Source organism: Patella vulgata, chromosome 1 (genome assembly GCF_932274485.2).
Source record: "Patella vulgata chromosome 1, xgPatVulg1.2, whole genome shotgun sequence".
Taxonomy (NCBI): domain Eukaryota; kingdom Metazoa; phylum Mollusca; class Gastropoda; family Patellidae; genus Patella; species Patella vulgata.
The window spans coordinates 63,341,313-63,366,148 of record NC_065879.2 but is presented as its reverse complement, the minus strand read 5'-3'; the positions used below and the strand labels follow the sequence as shown (position 1 = coordinate 63,366,148).

The following is a 24,836-nucleotide window of genomic DNA, read 5'->3' as shown; positions in this document are numbered from 1 at the left end:
CATTATGCAAGAGCTAAATCTGATTATTGCAAGTGTTAATTCAGGCTTCAGATGTTATAGAAATTATAAATTAGATCTTTATTTAAACAACAAGCCCAAAATCAACTCTGTAGACCCACGGATGGCTCGACTACAGCTCGGATTTAAATAGGATTTCACTAATTGATTAAAGATACATTATGGGAGATTTTTATAGATAGTTGGCCATTCTTGCTATAACAGTTCTAAAGAAGATGATGAAAGAAGAATATATTGAAAAATTCAGTCAAATTACTTTATTCTGAACATAGTTATCATCGTTGTAATATTTGCCTAGAAATGGTAGCGAATTGTGTCTTCACCTTCGCTGATCGTTTGATTGACAGGCGTTAACTCCACCTACATATCTCGATTATCAAGTAAAGTTTTCAAAGGCATACCGAAACGCTTTACAGCGGCCTCGCTAAGTACACTCTATCATTTAGCCTCGGTCTAACTGACGTATTTTCATCAGGTTACTGTAAAGCGTTTCCGTGTGCCATTGAAAACTTTACTTGATAATCGAGATATGTAGGTGGAGTTAACGCCTGTCAATCAAACGGTCGGCCAAGGTGAAGACGCATTTCGCTACCATTTCTAGGCAAATATTACAACGATGATAACTATGTTCAGAATAAAGTAATTTGACTGAAATTTTCAATATATTCTTCTTTCATCATCTACTTTTGAACTGTTATAGCAAGAATGGCCAACTATCTATAAAAATCTCCCATAATGTATCTTTAAGGGATACATTTCTGAGAATTATCGTCAGAAATCATCGATGATTTCATAATTTCCTCCGATTATTGCGTTAACATAGTTTCGTAATTGAAAGTGCATAACTCCGACATGAGAAATTATTGATATTCGATAGAATTCTTCTGTTTATCCACCTGAACAACGTATTAAAATTTATCTACGTTAACAAAATAGTATGGACGGGCGGACAGGGTAAGGGCAATATACTACCACATTAAAATGTTGGCGTTTGAAACTATAATAACTGCAAAGGAAATTACTGTAGCTTTTCCGTAAAGTACCAAACTGATTTCCACAATATCTTTCAACGTATGGTAGGTGGGTCTGAGCTGATTTAGAAGAAAATTTTTTGAATCTGGGCACAATGTCTCGTAATATACATCTATCTTCACAGGTGCAGCGAGATCGGCATTACCATCAGTAGCCGCAAACAAAACACCCAAACACAAAATAGATAGCATCCTGTGATCACTGATCAACTTCTATCAAGTAAACCATACAAATGGCAGAATGATCTATTTTTCTTCAACACTCAGTATATCAGCAGCTGTCACCTGTACATGTTATTGTATAATTGTATATTATAACACACTGGAAAGATTTAAACATAAATCGATTTATTATCTTACACTGTTATCTCAATACGACATGATATAGACATAGAGATAAAGCTGTGACCAATAAATACATAGCCTTTGTTTTCTTCCAACAGATTGTCGATATATTACCACCCAACTCCTTGTATTTATGGCAACCCGACCGACCCTGTTTTTGAGAGTAAGTCGCCCACCCTAATCTTTTGTTTCTCATTTCCCAGATCCTATAAATCTGCCTTGCAGACACTGAAATTTCGGTATCTACAATATTCCGAATCGGCATTATTTTAATATTTTCCAAAACCTCACTCAGTAATCAAACTGGAAATACTATTTAAAAATGCTAACAACTGTCAGTAACTTTAAAAGTTAGATAAATAATAATAACCGAACTGTATTTAAAATGATATAAAAAAGGCTATAGAATGCGAGAATCGATTTAGGTTATTTATAAAAGATTAATTCGATTTCGGTTATTAAAAGATTAATATTAGTTCAGTTAGTAACCAATCTTACCCCGTAAGATTTTCGACCGACCGACCGACCGACCGACCTTATTTTGTGACCAAATAACCGAAAACACATTCTTTTTTGCTTTGGCGGTATCTTATTCCAGTGCGCTTATCAAGTTGCGGCCACGGGCAGTTGGTTTCAGTCACAGAATGCGAGCGGCGATTAGTGTTTGCACCAGGGCGTAAATAATAAACGAATATTTCAGCTTTTTGGAGTATTTGTCATTTGGTCAAGAATCGTTTTGGGGAAATAACCCTCTTCAACTTTATATGCACTTGACACAATTCTATGCAACGACAATGGTAAAAATACATTCGCTTGATAATACCGATACGTCGCTCACTTCTTACACAGAATTGTGTCATGTGTATTTTCAAATGTCATTAAAGCGGTTAAAATCTTTTTTCGACCATCTTGAATGTTGCATTTAGAATCTGACAAATTATATAATACTGTATTTAATATCTATACAAATGGATATCTAATAACTACTGAAGTGAATATAATCAGATTTACCAAGTGACCTTTGATCAACGTCATTACAAATAGTGTTCTGCCCCTGTATTCGAATACTCGATCGCAGAACTTCGCTATTCGAATACTAGTCTGATGTTGGAATATTCGGAAAGAATTAAATTTGATTTATATTAGCCAGTTCCTCTTATAGGAATAACTAATTTAGTAGCAGCTGTTCATTGTGGATATTTTCCTTATCTGGATTGCATTATATGGGTGTTATTTGAGAGTTATTGGGTAATTCGACGTGCCGCTTGGTATTGGCTTAAAACGCCTTAATAACATAATTACACACCAACTGATATTTAATCTAAAATTAAAAACATGTTTCTAGTTGTAAGATGACTTAAGTTAAACCATACGTTTGCTAAAGTTAATCTCAGGTAATTGGTGGTCGTCTTGGATTTTACAAAGATGTCATGTGTTATAAAACTAGTGGTTTGTTTTAATGGATAGTTTGGTCAATAAAACCTTGGTATAGTGGCCATTTTGGACGCCATCTTGATTTTCACCCCTCCCTTTCATGATTCAAATTGAGGCGACATGTAAATGAACACGGGACCTCCTTCAGCTTATTTATTAGCGAGTAACCCAAATAATTGTTCAAAAATACCAATTATTTTTTTAACCTCCAATTTATAATGACTTATTTTTCATCAAATATTATTGGCCTATTCACTTTTCTGCACGCATCTTATTTACATGGGCGTGTGTGTGAGTGTGTGTTGTGCGTGGGTGTGTGTGTGTGGGGGGTATAGTTTGCTTTCCAACCAGTAAAACAAAGTACCCGGTGACAGTTGGTCTGGGGCCATTTTGCTTAGTGCGACATTTTTTTCGGGCATCATCGTTACTTGTTTCGTCAATTTGTATTTTCGGGAAGTCAAGTTTTGGGTGTCCGGTGATTTCAGCTACAACAGCCTGATTGATTAGTTGAGTGGGATTTCGGTTGCAAATCCACATAAATAAGGCTATATTGGAGCATTTTCAAGTTGCTGCACTCACGGGCTGAAATAACAGGAAAACGCGTGTGCAACCGTCTAATTATCGTAAGATTTTCCGGGGGAACTGAGCATGCCACGTATGCAAAAAAAAGCAAATGAAATTTAGATTAAAATGTAATGTATAGAATGTGAATTCATCACGATGAAGAATATTTGTTATGAATATGCAGATCAGCAGATAAAAAAAACCCAATTTCCTGTGAAAAGACTGATAACATTTATCAAAATAGCTCCAGTTCATTAAATATGCGTTTTGTTTTTAAGGTAATGATACATATCGTTTACATTGAATGCTTCATGACACTGCATCATGCGAAATAAAATATTGCTGTTACATCAGAAGTAAAACTAGTGTACAATGTGTGGGAAAATTCACCATAAAACCGACCACTTACCTCTTTCAAGTCGATAATGTATAAAAAATATTTTTATCTTGCAGAAATATTTACAGTCCAGCAAATTTGTTACTTACAAATTTTGTGGACAGGAATCATTTGGTTCAAAATTGGCCTTAAAAGTGGTTTCTCGTTAGCTTTCTCGTTCAGTAGGCCTACCTATTTCGTCATTCAATATATTAAATTATAATGGAACTTGTCAAGAGACATGTTTAGATATTAGTTTATCCTTAGTTATCATCAAAGGATTCAAAATTAAAGGTCAAAATATGAGCGGGATAAATATCTTCTTGGTTGCTGACCAACAGCTCGCATATATTTGGATATGCTTCAGATACCAATTTACATGTAAATCTTCATCCCAGCCATGTAGCAAAAGACCACTACGGCAAGGTGGTAATAAAGAAAGGTCTGTTATTTTTTCACCCAGATAATCTTTCTCCTAGTGTCATCTACTGATGTAAGTCACCTTCCGCGATATTTTCTACCTTTGCCCGTTTCATTATCGACCAAAATGTGTAATTTGGATCATTGTTTGGGTGGAGAATGATTGGGAAGTCTATTTCGCCCGAGCAAGAACGCAAAATAATTCACCTTTAGAAAATGTCTCTACATTTAAACTTTTAGGCATCATTTTTGATGAAAATTTCACTTGGTCTCCTCATGTTGATCATTTATCTAAGCTTCTTCGACAGAAAAATGTTCAATTACGCAAATTAAAACAGTTGCTTCCTACTGAAGTACTTAAATTGTTCTATTTTGCTCATATTCAATCTCATATAAATTATTGCTCCACTATTTGGGACTCTTGTTCAATTACATCTATATCTAAACTTGAGAGACTTCAAAAATTATCCTTTAAATCAATTTACAATAGACCTATCTCTGATGATTCCTTCTCATCTAATTATCAATTTTTATCTTCATCCTTAAATCTTCAAACTATTTATCAAAGACTTTTAATTAACAAATATATTTTTGTTTATAAAATTATCCATAAACTTTGTCCATCATATTTATATAATATTTTTCATTATAACACCACTCCATATTCATCTCTCAATAATAGACTTTCTATCTGTAGACCTTTTTTATGAAATATTTAAATGTAGTTTACAATATAGAGGCACAGTGCTTTGGAATTCTCTCCCATATTCACTTAAAAATATTAAAAATCTTCATTTATTTAAGAAAAATATCACTAGGCATGTTATTTCTTCTTCTTAACCTGTAGCCTATATTTAATATATCAACTACTTACTACATATTATCTATCATATTACTTTTAGTTTTAAAGTTAAACTATTTAGCTTATCAATATATATTTGAATGTTTTGTGTGTGAGTATTTGTTAAGTGTCTTGTTCTATTACTGTCTTTTTCATTTCTTTGTTATAAAGGGCAAAATTGTAAACAGGCTCTAAGCCTAATTTTTCACCTTTGAAAATAAAGATATTATTATTATTATTATTATTAAAATAAAATTTGTTTCAGCGCCTCCATTAATTTGCAATGCGAAGAGGAGTGGGTAAGCTATTTTGGTGTCCTCGTGGTTTGTTGTCAGTTCTAGGATATTCTCGACACTTTCAATATTAATCTTGATATATTTTTTGATCCATCAAGATTAGTATTGAAAGTGTCGAGAATATCTCGTCCTACATGTTTTCAGTGGTAATGGCTATCTGTCTTTCTTTTTCCAACTTTCTAACAATTTTTAAAGAGCTGGGATATACAAATGATGTTTCTGATGACGTAATAATTGCTGGTTTAGAAAAAATTGTTTGTACCAAGTATAATCCAGAATCTGGCTATGGTTCTGTAGGAAAGTTTGAGTAGGGAGAAATGTGTAAAGGGTGCCGAAGTCAGTATGTTGAAATTGGGTCGACACTCACCACGTGGTAGGTTATTCAACAATTCAAATATGGCCACCGACGTTAGCCTATATCAATTTTATCCTACCTGCTCTAGTTTTCTGTCCATTTAAGGCCAGAATGAAGCTGTTTATGTTAACTTATTTGAAGAATATTTTGGGGGGTAAATTTTTTATTTATTTTCAAGAAAACACATTATACCCCATTTTAATAACACTCAAAAAAGAAGTTTGGTCTTTCTATATAAAGAACTATTTGTGCATACTAATTTATGATGTCAAGCATAGTTACCACAAGATAGTCACAATACATAATTAGCATAAGATGGAGTAGGGCAATGTGGGGTAAAGCGCCCGCCCACCTTAAGGGAAACTCTGTGCCCAATTCATATTTCTCAACCTTCAGTAACTACTTCAGGATTATATCAAACTACTGATGATATTGTGTTGTTTAACTTATTTTTATCAGGTTATGTCTATAATTAGTAAACTTGTGAGTAAAATGCTAAAAACCACAAAATGGGCGGAATACCCCACACGTGGGGCAAAATGGTCTTTAAGCAGGGGTAATTTCGTATAAAGTGCCCACGTGGGGTTAAGGACACACCCTGAAAATCTCGGACATGATTGGCAGTAGAGTCATGTGTTATCACCCTGTAGGGTTTTAATGTCGGTGCGTGTCCTCCAAAATATTGAAGTTGCAGACACAAATGTATGTATTCTGAGTGACTTTCAAATTTTGGGGTCACTTTTTCTTAATTTTTAGATGGGAGTCATCGAGTGTATCTTGGTAGCTATGAAAGATATAGAAATCAAATTTATATTGATAACAACACAAGTATTTAATATCGGCCATTTTAAAACTTGTGCGACTGGTGGAAGTGGGGCAAATATCCCACTATTGCTCGGGGCATAGCTCCTATACCTGGGCGGCATACCCCACACCACTGGGCTGATTACCCCAAAATGACACAAACAATTTTTATACGCCCATATTGAAATGTGGTCGTATATTGCCGTCGTCCCCATCCGTCGGTACGTCGGTCCGGCGTCCACTATTGCTTGTGGAAAATTGCTTGTTGAGGCTTTAGGGGCTAAAGTTAATATCGGATTGACTTTAAATTTATACACTGTGTTTAAGGTCATTAGACGAAGAATCCTATTGATTTTCAACAATTTCCTATATTTACTGGTAGAGTGAAGGCCCTTGATCACTTTAAAAATTCTTGTGGACGCTCAAGAGGATAAAACGATAAGAATTGTTACCGTTATAATAGAAACATTTTAAGACATGTTATTGCCGTAAACATATTAAAATATCGCAAACTGGGCACGCAGAAAAGGGTATTTAAACCAGCTTTGGTGTCAAAATGTTCTTTATTTCACAGAATCAAGGGATGAATAAACTACTAGACTGTAAAATTTCATAAGCATTGTATTCAGGGCGCCTATTTCACACAAAATCGTACTTTATATCCAAGTGGACCTTCCATATAAACATCTATCTGCATAATAAGTTTATAAAAATACGCATTTAAACAACATGTAAATATTATCTACCACCTGTAGCACTTTCCACTCGAACTAAAAATAAATTGTTTATTTGAATTTTCAATTAAACGGAAACGTTCTTGTTGAGGTAAAATATTCGATCAAAATACCAATTAAGTGTTAATTTATATAATTTAAGGCCTACCATGTAATACAACAATTTGCAACCCGTTTTAACACAAGATCTTTCTGCATGAAATGACAACCAATTGTTTATTGGATAAAACTGAAACATATCTTTTTTTCAGATTTTGTAGCTGTAAACTGATATACGAATTATTATTTTATATAGCGTATTTCTACTGATGATTAAAGTATGCGTTTTAACATCCTATTTTTCCCCTTCCTTTTTAGGGATGAGCTGAACAGAAGTATGGTAGTTTCAGGGGTCCCGAACCTAGTTAATGTTCGTTTTTGATGAATTACTAAGGTTGCCGCAAGTTAAATATGTGCAGAATCTAGAAAATACCAAGATATACTCTATAAAACACAATTTACAGTCAGTTTTTCTAAAGAAATGTTGCGCCTATTCGGGGAGAACCCCATCAGACACCCGCCCTTACGGAGCAAGGATCACTCCGCCCCTGGCGTATCATTAGGTGCATTTCTGCCTATTTTGTGTCTAGTGTCCATTGCTGATGAAAAACAGTATTGTTGTGGCAGTCACAAGAACTTGTGAAATGAATAACAGACAATCATATCGGAAATTAATTTTTGAACCCCATATTGAATTCAGTAACTATGTTTTTGAAAGAATATCCAAAGGAACAAAAATCAATTCTTTAAATGACATCTCGAAGCAAGGTTAACTATTCATAACAAAACACATAATAGAGAAGTAGTTATATCCATATTGGCTGCCATCTTTAAACTCAGGGACATCGAAAACCTTATAGCTGGCACTTTTGAGTTGTTTTTTGGTCCAATTCGTTATTTCAGCACATTTCGCCTCTATCACCATTTGTGTTTGAAGAATCTAAAAACAAAGAGTTCTTCTCCACCCACTAAAACACAATGATAACTATGGTGGTTGATTGGTATCATGTCGTGATGTCGTCCTTCTTTGACTGATTTCGGCACTCTTTAAAAATTTCTTCAAAAAAATTTTCCCTACTCAAACTTTCCTACAGAACCATAGTCAGATCCAGGACTAGTTCGGCGAAAGGTGACTTATATCAGTAGATGACACTAGAAGAAAGATTTTCTGGAGGAATTTTAATTTGTGGTGAAAAGTAACAAACCTTTCTTTCTTTATTACCATCTTCCCTGAGTAATCTTTTGCTGCACATTAAACGTAACAATTACGTTGCAACAATATGGAGACAGGCTGCAAAACCAATGATCGAACAAGATGACCCTGCGATACTGGGCCCTGTTTCACGAAATTTTAACTAAAGATAAAATCCATATTTTAGTAGATACTTCAATTTTAATTGGCTAAGCACTAAAATCAATCTAATATTATATAATCAAATTACTAAAATTTGGATTTTATCTTAGTTAAAATTTCGTGAAACAGGCCTCAGGGCTGGAATAAAGATTTACACTGTGAATGGGTATCTGAAGCATATCCCAAAGATATAATGCGAGCTGTTGATTAGCCATCAAGAAGATATCGATCCCTCTCATATTATGAACTCTGATTTTGAATCTTCTGGTGAAGACTAAGAATAAACTAATATCTAAACATGTCTCGGATTTACTGTGGGTTTTTATATGTACATTTCCAGATTAGAGCAGGAGCCCAGGGGGTCAACCTAGCTAAAAATTGTACCAGTTTTCGCATATATGGTATCAAAGCATGCATATCTGGTATCATCAAAATGTAAGTCTGTCGGGTATCTGGTGGTGGGTGTGGCTGTGAGGGCTTCGATACTGGGTATGGATTCTTGAGCTAGATTAGCTCAAAAGTGTACCACATGAAAATGGTACAGCAGTCTACCGTACATCTTCAAGTATTACAAAAACACTCTGACAGACATTTCTAGTGGTGGGGTACCCCCGACAGAGTTATGTAATTGCCAGACCACAGCTAGGCTAGATTAGCTGAAATCTGTACCACTTAAAACTGCTTGGAAGTCGTTCAGCACCACCACAGGAATCAAGAATGATCACTGCCAGACAATTTGTGCGGTGGGTTACCCCGACAGACACGACGAAAATACCCCCCCCCCCACTAGATTAGATTAGCTGAAGTCTGTACCACTTAAAAGTGCTTGGAAGTTGTTCAGCACTACCACAGGGATCATGAATTACCACTGCCAGACAAATATTGCGGTGGGGTACCCCTAAAAGAAACGCCCAAAATGCCCCGCCCCGCAACTAGGCTAGATTAGCTGAAATATGTACCACTTATAACTGCTTTGGTGTTGTTCAGCACCACCAAAGGAATCATGAATGATCACTGCCAAACAGATTGTACGGTGGGTTACCCCTAACAGACACGCCCAAAATGACACGCCTCGCAATTATGCTAGAGTGGCTGAAGTGTGTACCACTTAAAACTGCTTGGAAATTGTTCAGCACCCCAGGGATCACACTGTCCATTGCTGTCCAATGAGCTAGGGTATTCCTCCTGAAAGTGATGGCTAATTCCGCTAGAGGGCCGAATTCAAAATGGAGGCTCATTTTAGAGGGAAACTCGTAAAGTTCACTAAAAAGATGTGCAATATATTGAAATGTAGGTTTTGAGTGGATTATATGTCGTTAATATGTGTAGATTCAGCACCCTTTTGAAAATTTAAATATTCAAGATGGTCGACATGAGACATTTTCTGGTTATTTATTTAATTTAGTTGGGTAAAAGTCGGGACAGATTCTCTTGGACCTCGGTATGAAGCTGGTTTCTATAGTAATTTGACCCGCTGAATCCAATGAATTTTGCTATTCCTCCTAAAAGTGATAGCTAATTCCGCTAGGGGGCCAAATTCAAAATGGAGGCTTATTTTGGAGGGAAACCCATATCGTCCCCTAACAAAGGTGTGCAGTATATTAAAATATAGGTTTTCAGTGTCAGTTACTTCACATATAAACATAAAAACATATTCCGACCAAAAGGTATTCCAGGTTGATGTCATATTCAAAATGGCGGCCAATTTTGGCGAGACATAACGATGTTATTAATGTTTTAAACTGTAAGTTTTCTGATTCGCCGAATTCATAGAGCGAATTGTCAAGCATACATTATGATTCACTATGACATCATCCTCTCTACCAAAAAAAAACAGAGGGGAAGAAGGGATGGAAAATGTTTGCCAACCTCAGCTTTACCGGCGCGTATGAGTGACCTAATAACTGTCAAGACAAGGTTCACTCCCGTTGCATGATAATGATAAAAGCGGAAGAATCAGACTGTTATACTGATTCAAGTATTGCAGTGATTCAAGCGAGCGTAAGTTAGACTTTTACATGAGGTTCGACAAGCCCCAGTTAGCTTTTATAAACATTTTGCTTTCGACTCACGATGGCCCGATTGTTGATTCGGTTTGACTGTGTATAATTTGTGTCCTTATAAGAATACAAGGGACAGAATATCATCGGATTGGAATACCTTTTGGTCGAAACATGTTTTTTATGTTTATATTTGAAGTAATTGACAACGAAAACCTATATTTCAATATATTACACGCCGTTTTAGGGAACATTATGAGTTTCCTTCAAAAATGAGCCCCCATTGTGAATTTGGCTTCCTACTGGAATTAGCAGTCACTTTTAGGAGGAACACCCAAGCTCGTCGGATTCAATGGGTCAAATTCTTATAGAAACTACCTTCATACCGAGGTTCGAGAGAATCTCTCCCGAATTTTACGCCACTAAATTAAAGTAAATAACCAGAAAATGTCTCATGACGGCCATCTTGAATATTAAAATTTCCCCAGGGTGGCATCATCCTTCAGCTAATGTAGCCTTGTTGCGGGCGTGACATTTTGGGCTTTTTGTCATTGGTACCCAACGAACAAACTGTCTTGTAGTGGTCATTCTTGATTCCTGTGGTGGCGCTGAAAACCTAGTTGCGGGGCGTGGCAATTTGGCCGGTCGTCAAGGGTACCCCACTGCACAATCTGTCTGGCAGTGGTAATCCATGATTCCTGAGGTTTTGCCGAACAACGTCCAATTAATTGTAGATCGTACGGACTTCAACTAATCTAGCCTAGTTGGGGGAGGGGGGTCGTGGTATTTTGGGCGTGTCTGTCAGGGGTAACCCATCACACAAACTGTCTGGCTATTGTCATTCTTGATTGATGTGGTGGTGCTGAACAACTTCCAAGCAGTTTTAGGTAGTACAGGCTTCAGCTAGACTAGCCTAGTTGAGGGCATGGCATTTTTGGCGTGTCTGTTAGTGTTAGGCGTAACCCACTGCACAAACTGCCTGGCAGTGATCATTCATGATTCCTGTGGTGCTGAACAACTTCCAAGCAGTTTTACAGCTAATCTAGCTTAGGTGGGGAGGGGCGGGGCTGCCATTTTGGGCATGTGCGTTAGGGGTAGCCCACCGCACAAACTGTCTGGCAGTGATCACTCATGATTCATGTGGTGCTGAATGACTTCCAAGCAGTTTTAGGCAGTACGGATTTAAGCTAATCTAGCCTAGCTGAGAGGCGTGGCATATTGGGTGTGTCTGTTCTGTTAGGGGTAAACCACCGCATAAACTGTCTGGCAGTGATCATTCATGATTCCTGTGGTGGTGCTGAACAACTCCAAAGCAGTTTTAAGTGGTACAGATTTCAGCTAATCTAGCCTAGCTGTGGTCTGGCAATTACATAACTCTGTCGGGGGTACCCCACCACTAGAAATGTCAGTCAAAATGTTTTTGTAATATTTGAAGATGTAAGGTACACTGCTGTACCATTTTCATGTGGTACACTTTTGAGCTAATCTAGCCCAAGAATTCATGCCCAGTATCGCAGCCCTCACAGCCACAGCCACACCCACCACCAGATACCCGGCAGACTTACATTTTGATGATACCAGATATGCATGCTTTGATACCATATATGTGAAAATTGGTACACTTTTCAGCTAGGCTAACCTCCTGGGCTCCCGGTCTAGATCTCTTGAAAAGTTCCATTATAATTTAATGTTTGGAATGACGAAATTGGTACTGAACGAAAAAGCAATCTGATTAAAGTACAGATGTATATTTCGTTTTGTTTTTTTATACTTTCGATGGCCTACACTACATTTGACCAGTTGTACTGGGAGGTCCCCTCAGGGGTCATACGAGCGGCTCTTGACCCTATGACGTCAGACATTGATTAATCAATCAATGTTTCTAGGGGTTTACCGTAACATACCGTTTCATTGGCTAATACCTCACATCAACTAGACAGGCTGTTATATAACAACTCTTCCAGATCCTAGTGATGTGAAGACAAGTAAAACGAAATTTTGAACTATAGAAAACGGAACGATATAGCATCTGTGTTTTAATCAGATTGAACAAAAAAGCTAACGAGAAAACACCTTTCAGGTCAATTTTGAACCAGGTGGTTTATGTCCCCAAAATTACATTTTGCCCCATACAATGGGAATCTTACACACATATTTCGAGATGTGCAGTGAAATTAAAAAGTAATGTTTTTACCAAGCTCTAAGAAAATCATCATTTAAATCAATGTGAACTCATTTCACGCCAATTGACCACCTCCCATACACGCACACATGCTACCCCCACCCCACAAATCAAAACAGTTGTCCAGGGGCATTATATACACTGTTTTAGAGATGGACAGTCCTAGAAATTTATGTTTTATATTTAATATATGGTCTAGAAAATCTTGGTCTCATAAATTCACCCCCTTCAGCCACCGGACTAATAATACCTAATTTCATTATGGGGAACCACAGCACAGTTTAACCAAAGAAGTACCTATTTCAGTGGCGAATATGAAATGTGGGTCGGTTTAGGACCTCTGTATGATTAACACATGGAAAAATGCTAATGACCCCCCCCCCCCCTCTCCCTCAACAAAATACCACTGTTACAACCTTGGAAATTTTGCTAGTGTGATCTTTTCAAGAAAATAAGAAGACAAGGCAGAGTCGAATATATTGTGTAATTTCTTCTCTCACATTTAACAATATGTTCGTTTATTATGCATATTAAAATGGCATGAAATTAGAACCAGCGGCTGCCAGGCAGGATACGCCCACATTTTCGAGAGATGGATAGAGAACAAGCTAAAAAGAAAGTGATTTTCCATACAATCAGGGGCCATAATTCAGGAAGTTACGGTCCGATATGCGGGAATATCGAAAGGAACAGAGATCTTTGGGTTATAAATGAAATGGGGTTTAACGTCCTACTGTTCTGCTCCTCTACTGGGCTAATGAAGACAGGTCTTTGGGTTATAAACTTACATTTCAAGTTTCAACAAAATCGGATAAAAATTGTGACCTCGATAGTGTCCACAACCTTGATATACCATATTTTTTACACTATTTGAGAACGAAGGGCGGCTATTTTGTCTGTCAGTTTTTGGCCGATTTTCACGAAATTCGAACTCAGTCGTCCTTAGGGTCTAATGGTGATATAATAAATAAATACGTTTTTTTAAATTGGATAAAAATTATGATTTCTATGGGCTCCACAAGCTAACATCGCGATTTTTCGTACAATCAGGAGCCATAATTCTGGAAGTTACGTTCTGATATGCGCAAATATCGAAAGGAACTGAGATCAATGGGTTATAAACTTATATTTCAAGTTTCAACAAATTCGGATAAAAATTGTGACCTCTATAGGGTCCACAACCTTGATATACCATATTTTTACGCTATTTAAGAACGAAGGGCAGCCATTTTGTCTGTCAGTTTTGGGCCGATTTTCACGAAATTCCAACTCAGTCGACCTTAGGGTCTAACGGTGATATAATAATATGGTTTTTTTTAAATCGGATAAAAATTATGACTTCTATGGGCTCCACAAGCTAAAATCGCGATTTTTTGTACAATCAGGGGCCATAATTCAGGAAGTTACATTCCAATATGTGCGAATATCAAAAGGAACCGAGATCTTTGGACGGACAGGGGCGTCGACAATATACGTCCACATGAAAATGTGGGCGTATAAAAAGAGCGATTTTTTCGTACAATCAGGGGCCATAATTCAGGAAGTTCCGATCCGATATGTGCAAATATCGAAAGGAACCAAGATCTTTAGGTTATAAAGTTTGACCAAAATTGAATTAAAATTGTGACCTCTATAGGGTCCACAACCTTGACATACTATATTTTTACACTATTTAAGAACGAAGGGCAGCCATTTTGTCTGTCAGTTTTGGGCCGATTTTCACGAAATTCCAACTCAGTCGACCTTAGGGTCTAACGGTGATATAATAATATGGTTTTTTTAAATCGGATAAAAATTATGACTTCTATGGGCTCCACAAGCTAAAATCGCGATTTTTTGTACAATCAGGGGCCATAATTCAGGAAGTTACATTCCAATATGTGCGAATATCGAAAGGAACCAAGATCTTTGGACGGACAGGGGCGTCGACAATATACGTCCACATGAAAATGTGGGCGTATAAAAAGAGCGATTTTTTCGTACAATCAGGGGCCATAATTCAGGAAGTTCCGATCCGATATGTGCAAATATCGAAAGGAACCAAGATCTTTAGGTTATAAAGTTTGACCAAAATTGAATTAAAATTGTGACCTCTATAGGGTCCACAACCTTGACATACTATATTTTTACACTATTCGCATACAAACGGCAGCCATTTTGTCCAGGAATTTTGGTTTGATTTTCACGAAATTCGAACCCAACCTTCTTTACGGTGTAAGGTTGATATAATCAAACATTTTTAAATCGGATAATAATTGTGACCTCCAGAGGGACCACAAGCTAAAAAAGGCGATTTTTCGGACAATCAGGGGTCATAATTCAGGAAGTTACGTTCCGATGGGCGCAAATATCGAAAGGAACTAAGATCTTTGGGTTATAAACATGCATGTCAAGTTTCATCAAAATCAGTTCAAAATTGTGACCTCTATAGGCCAATATCGAAAGCAGCCAAGATCTTTTGGGGATATCCGATATTTCAAGTTTTGTCAAAATCGGATAAGAATTGTGACCTGTAGAGAGTCCACAAACAATTGTGGACGGACGGACGGACAGGGGCGACGGCATAATACATGTCAATATCCAAAGCAGCCAAGATCTTTTGGGGATAAACCTATATTTCAAGTTTCGTCAAAATCGGATAAGAATTGTGACCTGTAGAGAGTCCACAAACAATTGTGGACGGACGGACGGACAGGGGTGACGGCATAATACGTCCACATGAAAATGTGAGCGTATAAAAATACAGGGTTGTGCCATGAACAGTTATACCCGCCCCCCTCCTCCCCACACCAAAATAAAACCAGCGGCTGCCAGCCAGGATACGCCCACATTTTCGAGAGATGGATAGAGAACAAGCTAACAAGAAAGTGATTTTTCCTACAATCAAGGGCCATAATTCAGGAAATTACAATTCGATATGCGCAAATATCGAAAGGAACTGAATGAACGGCAGCCAATTTGTCTGTCAATTTTGGGCCGATTTTCACGAAATTCGAACTCAGTCGTCCTCAGTGTGTAACGGTGATATAATAATACGTTTTTTTTAAATCGGATAAAAATTATGACCTCTATAGGATCCACAAGCTAAAAACGCAATTTTTCGTACAATCAGGGGCCATAATTCAGGAAGTTACAGTCCGATATGTGCGAATATCGAAAGGAACCAAGGTCTTTATAAACTAATATTTCAAGTTTCAACAAAATCGGATAAAAATTGTGACCCCTATAGGGTCCACAACCTTGATATACCATATTTTTACGCTATTTGGGAACGAACGTTGGCCATTTTGTCTGTCAATTTTGGGCCAATTTTCACGAAATTTGAACTCAGTCATCCTTAGGGTGTAACGGTGATATAATAGAACGTTTTTTTAAATCGGATAAAAATTATGACTTCTATAGGGTCCACAAGCTAAAAACGTGATTTTTCGTACAATCAGGGGCCATAATTCAGGAAGTTACTGTCCGATATGCGCGAATATTGAAAGGAACTGAGATCTTTGGGTTATAAACTTACATTTCCAGTTTCAACAAAATCGGATCAAAATTGTGACCTCTATAGGGTCCACAAGCTAAAAACGTGATTTTTCGTACAAACAGGGGCCATAATCCATGAAGTTTCAATCCGATACATGCCAATATCGAAAGCAGCCGAGATCTTTTGGGGATACACCTATATCTCAGACATCCGGACGGACAGGGGTGACGGCATAATACGTCCACATGAAAATGTGGGCGTATAAAAAAACAAATACGATATTATATAATAGTGTAATTGGCAGTTTTATTTCAAAACAAAACAATAACAAATTTCATTAACATCAATTAAAATTGTTTGGATGGAATTTAGTAATTGATCAGGCAATAATACCCAGGATACATTTCTATGTAATACAATTACTGTTTTTTTTATTTACAGAGGGACCATTCCACTGGATATCTCTAATCTGAATTTAACAACCAAATGATTGTATTATAAAAATGATGCCACCTTATTTAGATATAAATAAATAACAATAACCCTGAAGGTGACCCAATTCTTAAACTAAAACTGTTAAACAGTAAAACTAATAAACAGTAATTGTATTCCATACAATATAACAATCAAAATATGTTGGATGTTTAGAACTTTTTTATGCGATCTCTGGAAATAGGTAAAAAAAATCAAAGTTAAATTTGAAATTAAATTTTTTTAATTACTAGTTTCTTTGTTTTGTGAAATCAGTACCTGTTTACATGTAAAATATTTGGTCCACAGGGTCAATTTTGAGATACAATTGATTTTTGTGCAAATTAACTTTATTAGAGCAAATTGTGACAAGCATCATTCAATAAATGTGGAAGTAGAATACTGATCAACCCATTCAATACTATATTTGGTAGGACGCAATTCAAAGGTTTCCTAATTTGATTCATTAAAGATACATTATGGGAGATTAGATAACGAGTTGGCAGTTCTCACTATAATAGTTAAAAACTAGATAATGTAAAGGCAATTTGCTGAGAATTTCAGTCAAATTGATCCACTATAAACCGAGGAATAAGCGATCGAAAGTTTGGCATAACCTCGGTCATCATTACTACAGTCAGTACGACAAAAATCATAGTCTCGATTATCTACTTAATCGTTAAATCGAGAAGGAAAGTTATACAGCAAATTGGATCATAATTCCAACAATTATCGCAGGCTAGCGTTGACATAAGAGTTGATTATGGTCTGGATACGTTAATTAATGTCTAATTAATAGTTTATATAACATTTCAGGCCTAAAGAAAGACCTACAATAGGCAGATTTATCTCTTGCATAATGTATGTTTAAGCATATTTTTAACTGAAAACAAATTAAAGTAAAAGAAGACAACATTTGCTAAAAATAAAGGATGCAATGCACCACTTCTAATCATCCAATGTGGCACATTTTGCACATGCACCAGAGAGATTATCAGAGGGTTTATAATATCTGTCTCTCCTGAAGCTTTGTATGCATTTAGTTTACACTGTCTCACAAGTAAACTTTTAATAAAAAGATTTACATGATACAAAGTTTTAACAAAATCATCATTATAATTCCTACAATAGTTTCAGTTATAGCACAGCTTTGAATTAATTATTCAATTTTCTAGTTACAAGCTGGGGTTCAGTGATTGATTACACCCATTTTATAAAGAGTCTACTATAATGTGTACTTGTTGGAGGGCACAGTTGCAGACAGTGATCAACAATAATCCTTTGCACATCGGTGTTAATGATTTACAACCCCCTAAAACTATGTTTAGGGGACTAACTCAGAAAGGGCAGATTTATGGCATATTCATGACAAATTCTAAATATGAACTAAAGTTAAACCACTCGTTTTACATGGAATACTGCGCTGTCTCGCCAATTTCATATATAACAAATTTGAGTGTTTTAGATAATTGGCATAATTGGTTTCAGGGCAGTTCCATATTTGTGACTTTGAAAGAAGATGTCTCATTTGATTATGAATGGATTTGAATTAAATTGTAATAAATTGTATAGTAACACTAGCCTAAAGTACATACTATTTATATTGGTCATTTAATGTGCTCTTTAAGACGAGTGGAGCCAGTTAACACTGTTGGTCCCCTTTTTTTTTCCAGATTAATATTGCAGACAATTTGGTCTGGAGTTCTCGAAACTAACATTTTTCCAGATCATAAAATTGTATTTAACTTTGGCTATTTCAAATTATAACATACATAGATTAATCAAAAGGTAAAGAAAGAAATCCTGTGGCTGCTTGACAAGCAAAAAGCTTTGAATACACTTCCAATATATTTTGATTTGTGAGCACAAGTTAAATTTCGATCAGCAATATTGTGACCTGACATATCAAGATTAATATTCTCTAACCATAATTAGATCAGAGCTGTACGAACCAGCCAATCACAAATTTCATTTGCTGGCCTTACAGAGCCGCTGTACTGTTAGCGTTGTAAAAATAATTATTAGTTTTCCATGTGAAAGTATTACCATATCAAGGAATATTCAAGGAATTGTTGGAAGACTTGTACCATTGGTTTTCTTCTCAATAATTGGAAGATTTTAATTCTTACCGATGACAAGAATTGTGAACTTGAAGATCATCACAGTTTTTTTCATCATTAAATAGACTTTATCACTGAAGATCATTGGGTTATTTTTCACCATTAAGAAGACTTGTAAGGCTCATTGGGTCAGACAAATACGAAGAATTGTACCACTGAAGATCATTGGGTCTGACCAATAAGAATAATTGTAAGATAAAATACTATTGGGGGGATTATTTCTATTTCTTAGTAAAGCTTCCATGTCTTCCAACTCCATCTTTAAATCTTTGGGCACCTAAAAACAAATAGAATCTATTCAGAACATAACACTATGAATTTACAATGACTAGACCTCTTTGATTTGGGTAAAAAATAAAAGTGCTGATTTAATCAAATTTGATGTATTGATTTGTTTTAAACAAAACATATAAAATAGTAAACAAGCTGACATCGGAATATATTTTAAAACATAAAATTTATTGGTAGAGCCTGTCCAATTACTCATAGAAAGTACCAAATCAGATGAACCCAATTCAATATTCTATTTTCACCTAAATTAACAAGCGGTTGCCATGCAAGATACGTCCACATTTTGCAAGAAATGGACAGAGAACAATCCATGTTGTTACCGTCCGACAAGCGACAATATCAAAAGAAACCAAGATCCGTGGGATATAAAAAAATATTTTAAGTTCCATCAAAATCGGATAAAAATTGAAACTTCTAGAAGGTGCACAAGCTAAAAACGTGATTTTTCTTACAATCAGGGGCCATAATCCAGGAAGTTACGGTCCAATATGCCTGAATATCAAAAGAAACCAAGATCTTTGGGATATAAACATATCTTAAGTTTCATCAAAATCGGATAACAAGTGTTCACAAGCTAAAAACATGATTTTTTGTACAATCAGGGGCCATAATCTATGAAGTTAAAGTCCAATACATGCCAATATAGACAGGAACTGAGATCTTTGAGACATAAACCTATATTTCAAGTTTCGGCAAAATTAGGTTAACAATGTGACCTGTAGAGTGTCCACAAACAAATGCAAATGACGGTCGGACGGACGAAGGTAACAATATACGTCCACATGAAAATGTTGGCGTATAAAAAAAGGTTTTATTTCCTTCAAAAGTAGAGACAAGAAAGGGCGAGGGACGATATTGATAAGGATATGTTCAACGTGAGGGTACAGACATTTCAAGAAAACACAATACATGGCTGGATGTCAAATAAATGTTATTTTGAGAAAATGAGGCCTACCTGGAACGGCTTCATCTTGAACTACTTTCATCCCATTAACAAACTCATACTGTAGACCATCCATCATTGTTTCAGCATCAAATGTTGAGTTGTATGCAGACCTACGATCAGCTTTCATACATCTCTGTGGAAAGGCTGCAATTTCATTTGCTAGTTCTATAGCGTTGGTCAGTCCTAAAAATAAACATACAAACAATCCTTTTATTTTTCTACATCAAGTCAACATGATATTTTATTTATCACAGTCACCTGTGCAATGCTAGGGTTTAAAGAACTCTAATGTAAAAAAAACCTTGGGTTATTAATAATTAGGTGAGTTAGACCACCATTCAAAAATGAAACTTTAATCTTGGTATGTATATGTAATGAGAAAATATATGATAACAAAAATAAAAGTTGTATGTCATACAAATACACCCAAAATAAGCAGTTATCTAACCTTACCAGTGCCATCTGGAACAACACGATTTGCCAATCCAAACTGTAAAGCCTCCTTAGCGTTGATTGGTCGCCCTGTTAGAATAAGATCTAAAGCTCGAGATAAACCGATCAGCGCAGGCAGACGTACTGTCCCTCCATCTACCAGGGGTACTCCTTCAATCGAAGATTAGATAAAAAAAATCATATTGATTGGGCCATTAAATTACCGTCACCAAAGGATATATACATCAAAATGTTTGGATAAAAATCATATCATTCCAAAGACTGATTAAAATATGTTTATTGGGAGAAAACAGAAGCAGCAGTTTTTTACCAAGAGTTTTGTCCTATAAGCTTTTATAACAAGGAAATGAAATAATTTTTTTTTAAGTGATGTATTTTAATAGAAAATCACAGGGCTGCTCAATCCCTGTATTAGAGATATAGTCATAATATATATTGCATAAACAAGGGAAAGTCTGTTTAAATTCTAAGGAATAGGAGTTTTAAAGTCTCATCAATCCAATTACTGCAGACTCACAAAGAGTTTAGTCTTAGCGTTTTACTTGTGTTTCACAGTGCATTGGCAGATCTGGGCTACTGAAGTTACAGGAGTCATTGAATACCTTTGGTTTCAAGGGAGTCTCACCTCTGCCAAGCATAGCAATGCTAGTATGAAAATTCTGAGCTCACATACACTATCAAGGAATGCTATATAAGCACCTCGGACCTGTGGTCAGCTACTCCAACATTGCCATTGCAAAGAAGTTAGCAAATCCTAGAGTACTAACCAAATCTTCTGCAGAATATCCCCATAATAGCTGATTCTTCTACAACTCTTAGATCACATAACAGAGCTAGTTCCATTCCACCTGCTACAGCATAACCACTTATAGCTCCAATAACAGGTTTACTAAACATCATTCTACTTGGACCCTGGAATATAACAACAATAACAGGTTTACTAAACATCATTCTACTTGGACCCTGGACTATAACAAAACCAGCGGCTGCCAGGCAGGATACGCCCACATTTTGCAAGAGATCGATAGAGAACAAGCTAAACAAAAAGCTATTTTTCCTAACATCAAGGGCCATATTTCAGGAAGGTAAGATCAGATATGTGTGAATATTGACAGGAACCAAGATCTTTGGGTTATAAACATGCAGTTCAAGTTTCATTAAAATCAGATCAAAGTTGTGACCTCTAGAGGGTCCACAACCTTGATATACCAGATGTTTACACTATTTGCGTAGAGGGACGGCCATTTTGTCTGTCAGTTTTCGTCTGATTTTCATGAAATTCGAATTCAACCATCATTCAAGTGTAACGGTGATATATTCAAATGTTTTTTTAAATTGGATTAAAATTGTTACCGCTAGAGGGACCACAAGCTTAAAACAAGATTTTTCATACAATCAAGGGCCATAATTCAGGAAGCTACGATCCGATATGCGCGAATATCGAAAGGACCAAGATCTTTGTGATATAAGCATAAATTTAAGGTTGCATCAAAATCGGAAAAAAATTGTGGCCTCTAGAGGGTCCACAACCTTGATATACCACATATTTACACCATTTGCGTTATACAAGGGGCGGCCATTTTGTCCGTCAGTTTTGGTCCGATTTTCACAGAATTTGAACTCAACCATCACTATGGTGTAACGGTGATACATTCCCACGTTTTTTTAAATCGTAGAACAGGCCATGAAATTTCAAATTTTGGTGTAACCAGAAAAATTATGGCTGCAGGTTTTTTTTCCTGCGTAAACATTTTCTTTGGTTGCGCCAAATGTCCATTGCGTAACCAGTTGGTTACATAAAATTGTTGAGCTATTTTCACGTTTTATCCAGATTTTTATGGTGCTATTATTCATCTCCACTTGCAGTGAATGTATATTTTAAAGAAATAACTTGACTAATTTATATTCTTTTATATTTAATATTATATTTTGAGGTTAAGTGTTTATGACTTTAATCCCATGGTGTGCCTATTTAAACATTATATAAATTTGTTCCACTTCACTAAATCCCTATATTTAAGCAACTTAGGCCCATATTTTCAAACTGTGTCTAAAATAATCTGTGATTAGGTCTAATCAGGAACTGGCTCATTAGAGATTAGTAGTTGACTAAGTTTGGCATTCTCAAAAGTCAGATTAGCTAATCAAAGACTAGAATTTCTCTTCGTCAACGATTAAAATTAAGTTTTAAAATTTGATTGTAAATCAGACATTTAAATCACTGATTCATATAATCATTGGTTAAAGAGTTTTTGTTTATCATTGACAAAAGGGACCAGAACCGTGTTTCCAAACCTGGGGTTCAAAGGGATCATGAGTATGGTGTAAGCAGGGAGAAAAAGTGGGTCTGTATAAAAAGACATCCAAGTAAATTAGAGTAAGAAATCTTTGGTATTGTATAAATGTTTAGTATTGGGACACTCAATTTCAGTGGTTGTTATCCGTCACATGTTTTGTATTGTAGAATTTTTTAGTATTGGGACAGTGAATTTCAGTAGTTGTTATCCGTCACATTTCCCAGAAGCGACCTAGTTGAGTTCACAAAGTAAATTAAAGTATGAAATTTTTTGTATTGTAGAATTTTTTAGTACTGGGACCGTGAATTTCAGTAGTTGTTAAATTCACTAGTTGTTATCCGTCACATTTTCCACAAGCGACCTAGTTAAGTTCACAATGGGGAGGTGAGGAGGTGTAATTGTCTTCACTACAATAGAAAATTCTCTTGGATTAACATCCGAATTTATCATTATTTGTCAATGTTGTGTAAACTTGCAATATTTCTATTTCAAGGGAACATCCCAGATTTTAACACTATTAACAGAGTCTTTGATACAAACGTGTATGTAAGAAATTCAAGGAATGGTGTATTTACCTTCTCTCAAAATTTCAGTTCGCAATATTGAGTCGTTTTGACGTTGACGTCAAAACCGCTTATCCGGATATGTAACCCTTTTAAGGGTTTGAATCAATTTTTTCTTTGGGTGACCTGATATTCTATTGCTGTTCCTTTAGAGATCTATACAGTGCATGCATGACCCACGTGCTGTACTTGATAAAGAAAGGTACATTTCACCTACACATTATTTTTATAAAATAAAAGTCTTGTTTTATCTAGACACCGTATAATACTGCATGGGACACCAGTCTCGTTCCCAGATGAAGACTGACAGTTTTAAGTTCTTTGAAAATGTATCACATATATTGAGTTAGTTGCTCGGCCAAAGGTAGGGGATTTTAAGGGCTTTTAACACAAAATTAAGCAGTTTTATTCTCCAAAATATAATTGAGATTGGCCCTTTACATGGCCGGTCACCTGGAATATGAAAATCTAATTATCATTCTTAATAAAGTTGTTTGCATCCCCCCGCTTGGCATGTCATTATATAAAAATAAATTGTGTCTATTTCATGTTTCAATGGAATTTAATTGGCCATTTACATACTGCTTCTGCAATTGTTATACATTCAACCAGAGTGCCAGTTACATAAAATTTCATGAAATATATCCAATATATCATTTATTATATAAAAACATGAACAGTATATTTTTAATTATCCAGCTTCAAAGACCTTAAATACAATTATTGATTTCGCTCTGCTTTAAACTTGGCTGTTTTTCATTTTTTCATTTCTTACGTCTATTTGATGGAAATATTGTGTGAACATATGTAACAGCAATAAAGAATGTAACAAACTATTTTAATGCAACGAATGTCATTTCTATTCAATTTTGCCTGGTGTTTTTTTCAGGGGGGTAAAGAGGGGGGTGTTGTGTTCTGAAGGGTCGTGGGTGTTCTTAAGCAGTGTTTTTGATGACATCTTAGGTTGGTCGACGTATGCAAGAAAGTTGATTGTTATATGCAAAAGTCGAATTAAATTGTCATTTTGGTCATTTCACCCATGGGCCCCCCCATTTTGTTGTTCTTATCCGGGATAGAAGGGGCTATAGTGAAAGGAACACGTGTAGTAAATTCTTTGGAAATATAGCTGACATGTTAAATAGTCAAACTCTTTTTGTATTTGAAAACCCAAAGGCACACTTTCAAATATTTATGGCATAACTAATCATTTAAAGACTTGGGGAGGGGGGGCATTTTTAAATAAACCTGCTTGCAACTGGTCAATACGTGATGTCAAAATACTTGATCTGTCAAAGTACCGGTAAGATAGAGAAATAAAATGCCAAGAATGAATGGAGTTTGTGCTGACTGTTAATTTAAAGACCACATAAGATTAAAAATCTTAATTGAATGTACTTATAGCCAATGGTTACTATATCCATTTT

The 24,836-nt window shown here is 35.9% G+C and overlaps 1 protein-coding gene across 4 annotated transcripts in view; it reads right to left on the bottom strand.

Annotated features, from left to right (window-relative positions):
• LOC126813891 (enoyl-CoA hydratase EchA19) overlaps positions 1-24,836 on the bottom strand; it is a 178,036-nt gene that overhangs the window by 5,224 nt on the left and 147,976 nt on the right. For 2 of the 4 annotated variants that reach the window (XM_056102369.1, XM_056102317.1), the window contains 4 exons: positions 21,320-21,464; positions 20,553-20,702; positions 20,109-20,282; positions 18,872-19,139 (listed from right to left, as the gene is read on the bottom strand). In XM_056102369.1, coding sequence (XP_055958344.1) covers positions 19,084-19,139; positions 20,109-20,282; positions 20,553-20,702; positions 21,320-21,464 — 525 coding nt within the window. In that variant the 3' untranslated portion in view covers positions 18,872-19,083. Of the gene's footprint in view, positions 1-18,400; positions 19,140-20,108; positions 20,283-20,552; positions 20,703-21,319; positions 21,465-24,836 lie in introns of those variants that run through there. The other 2 variants (XM_056102348.1, XM_056102360.1) reach the window with 2 other exon arrangements.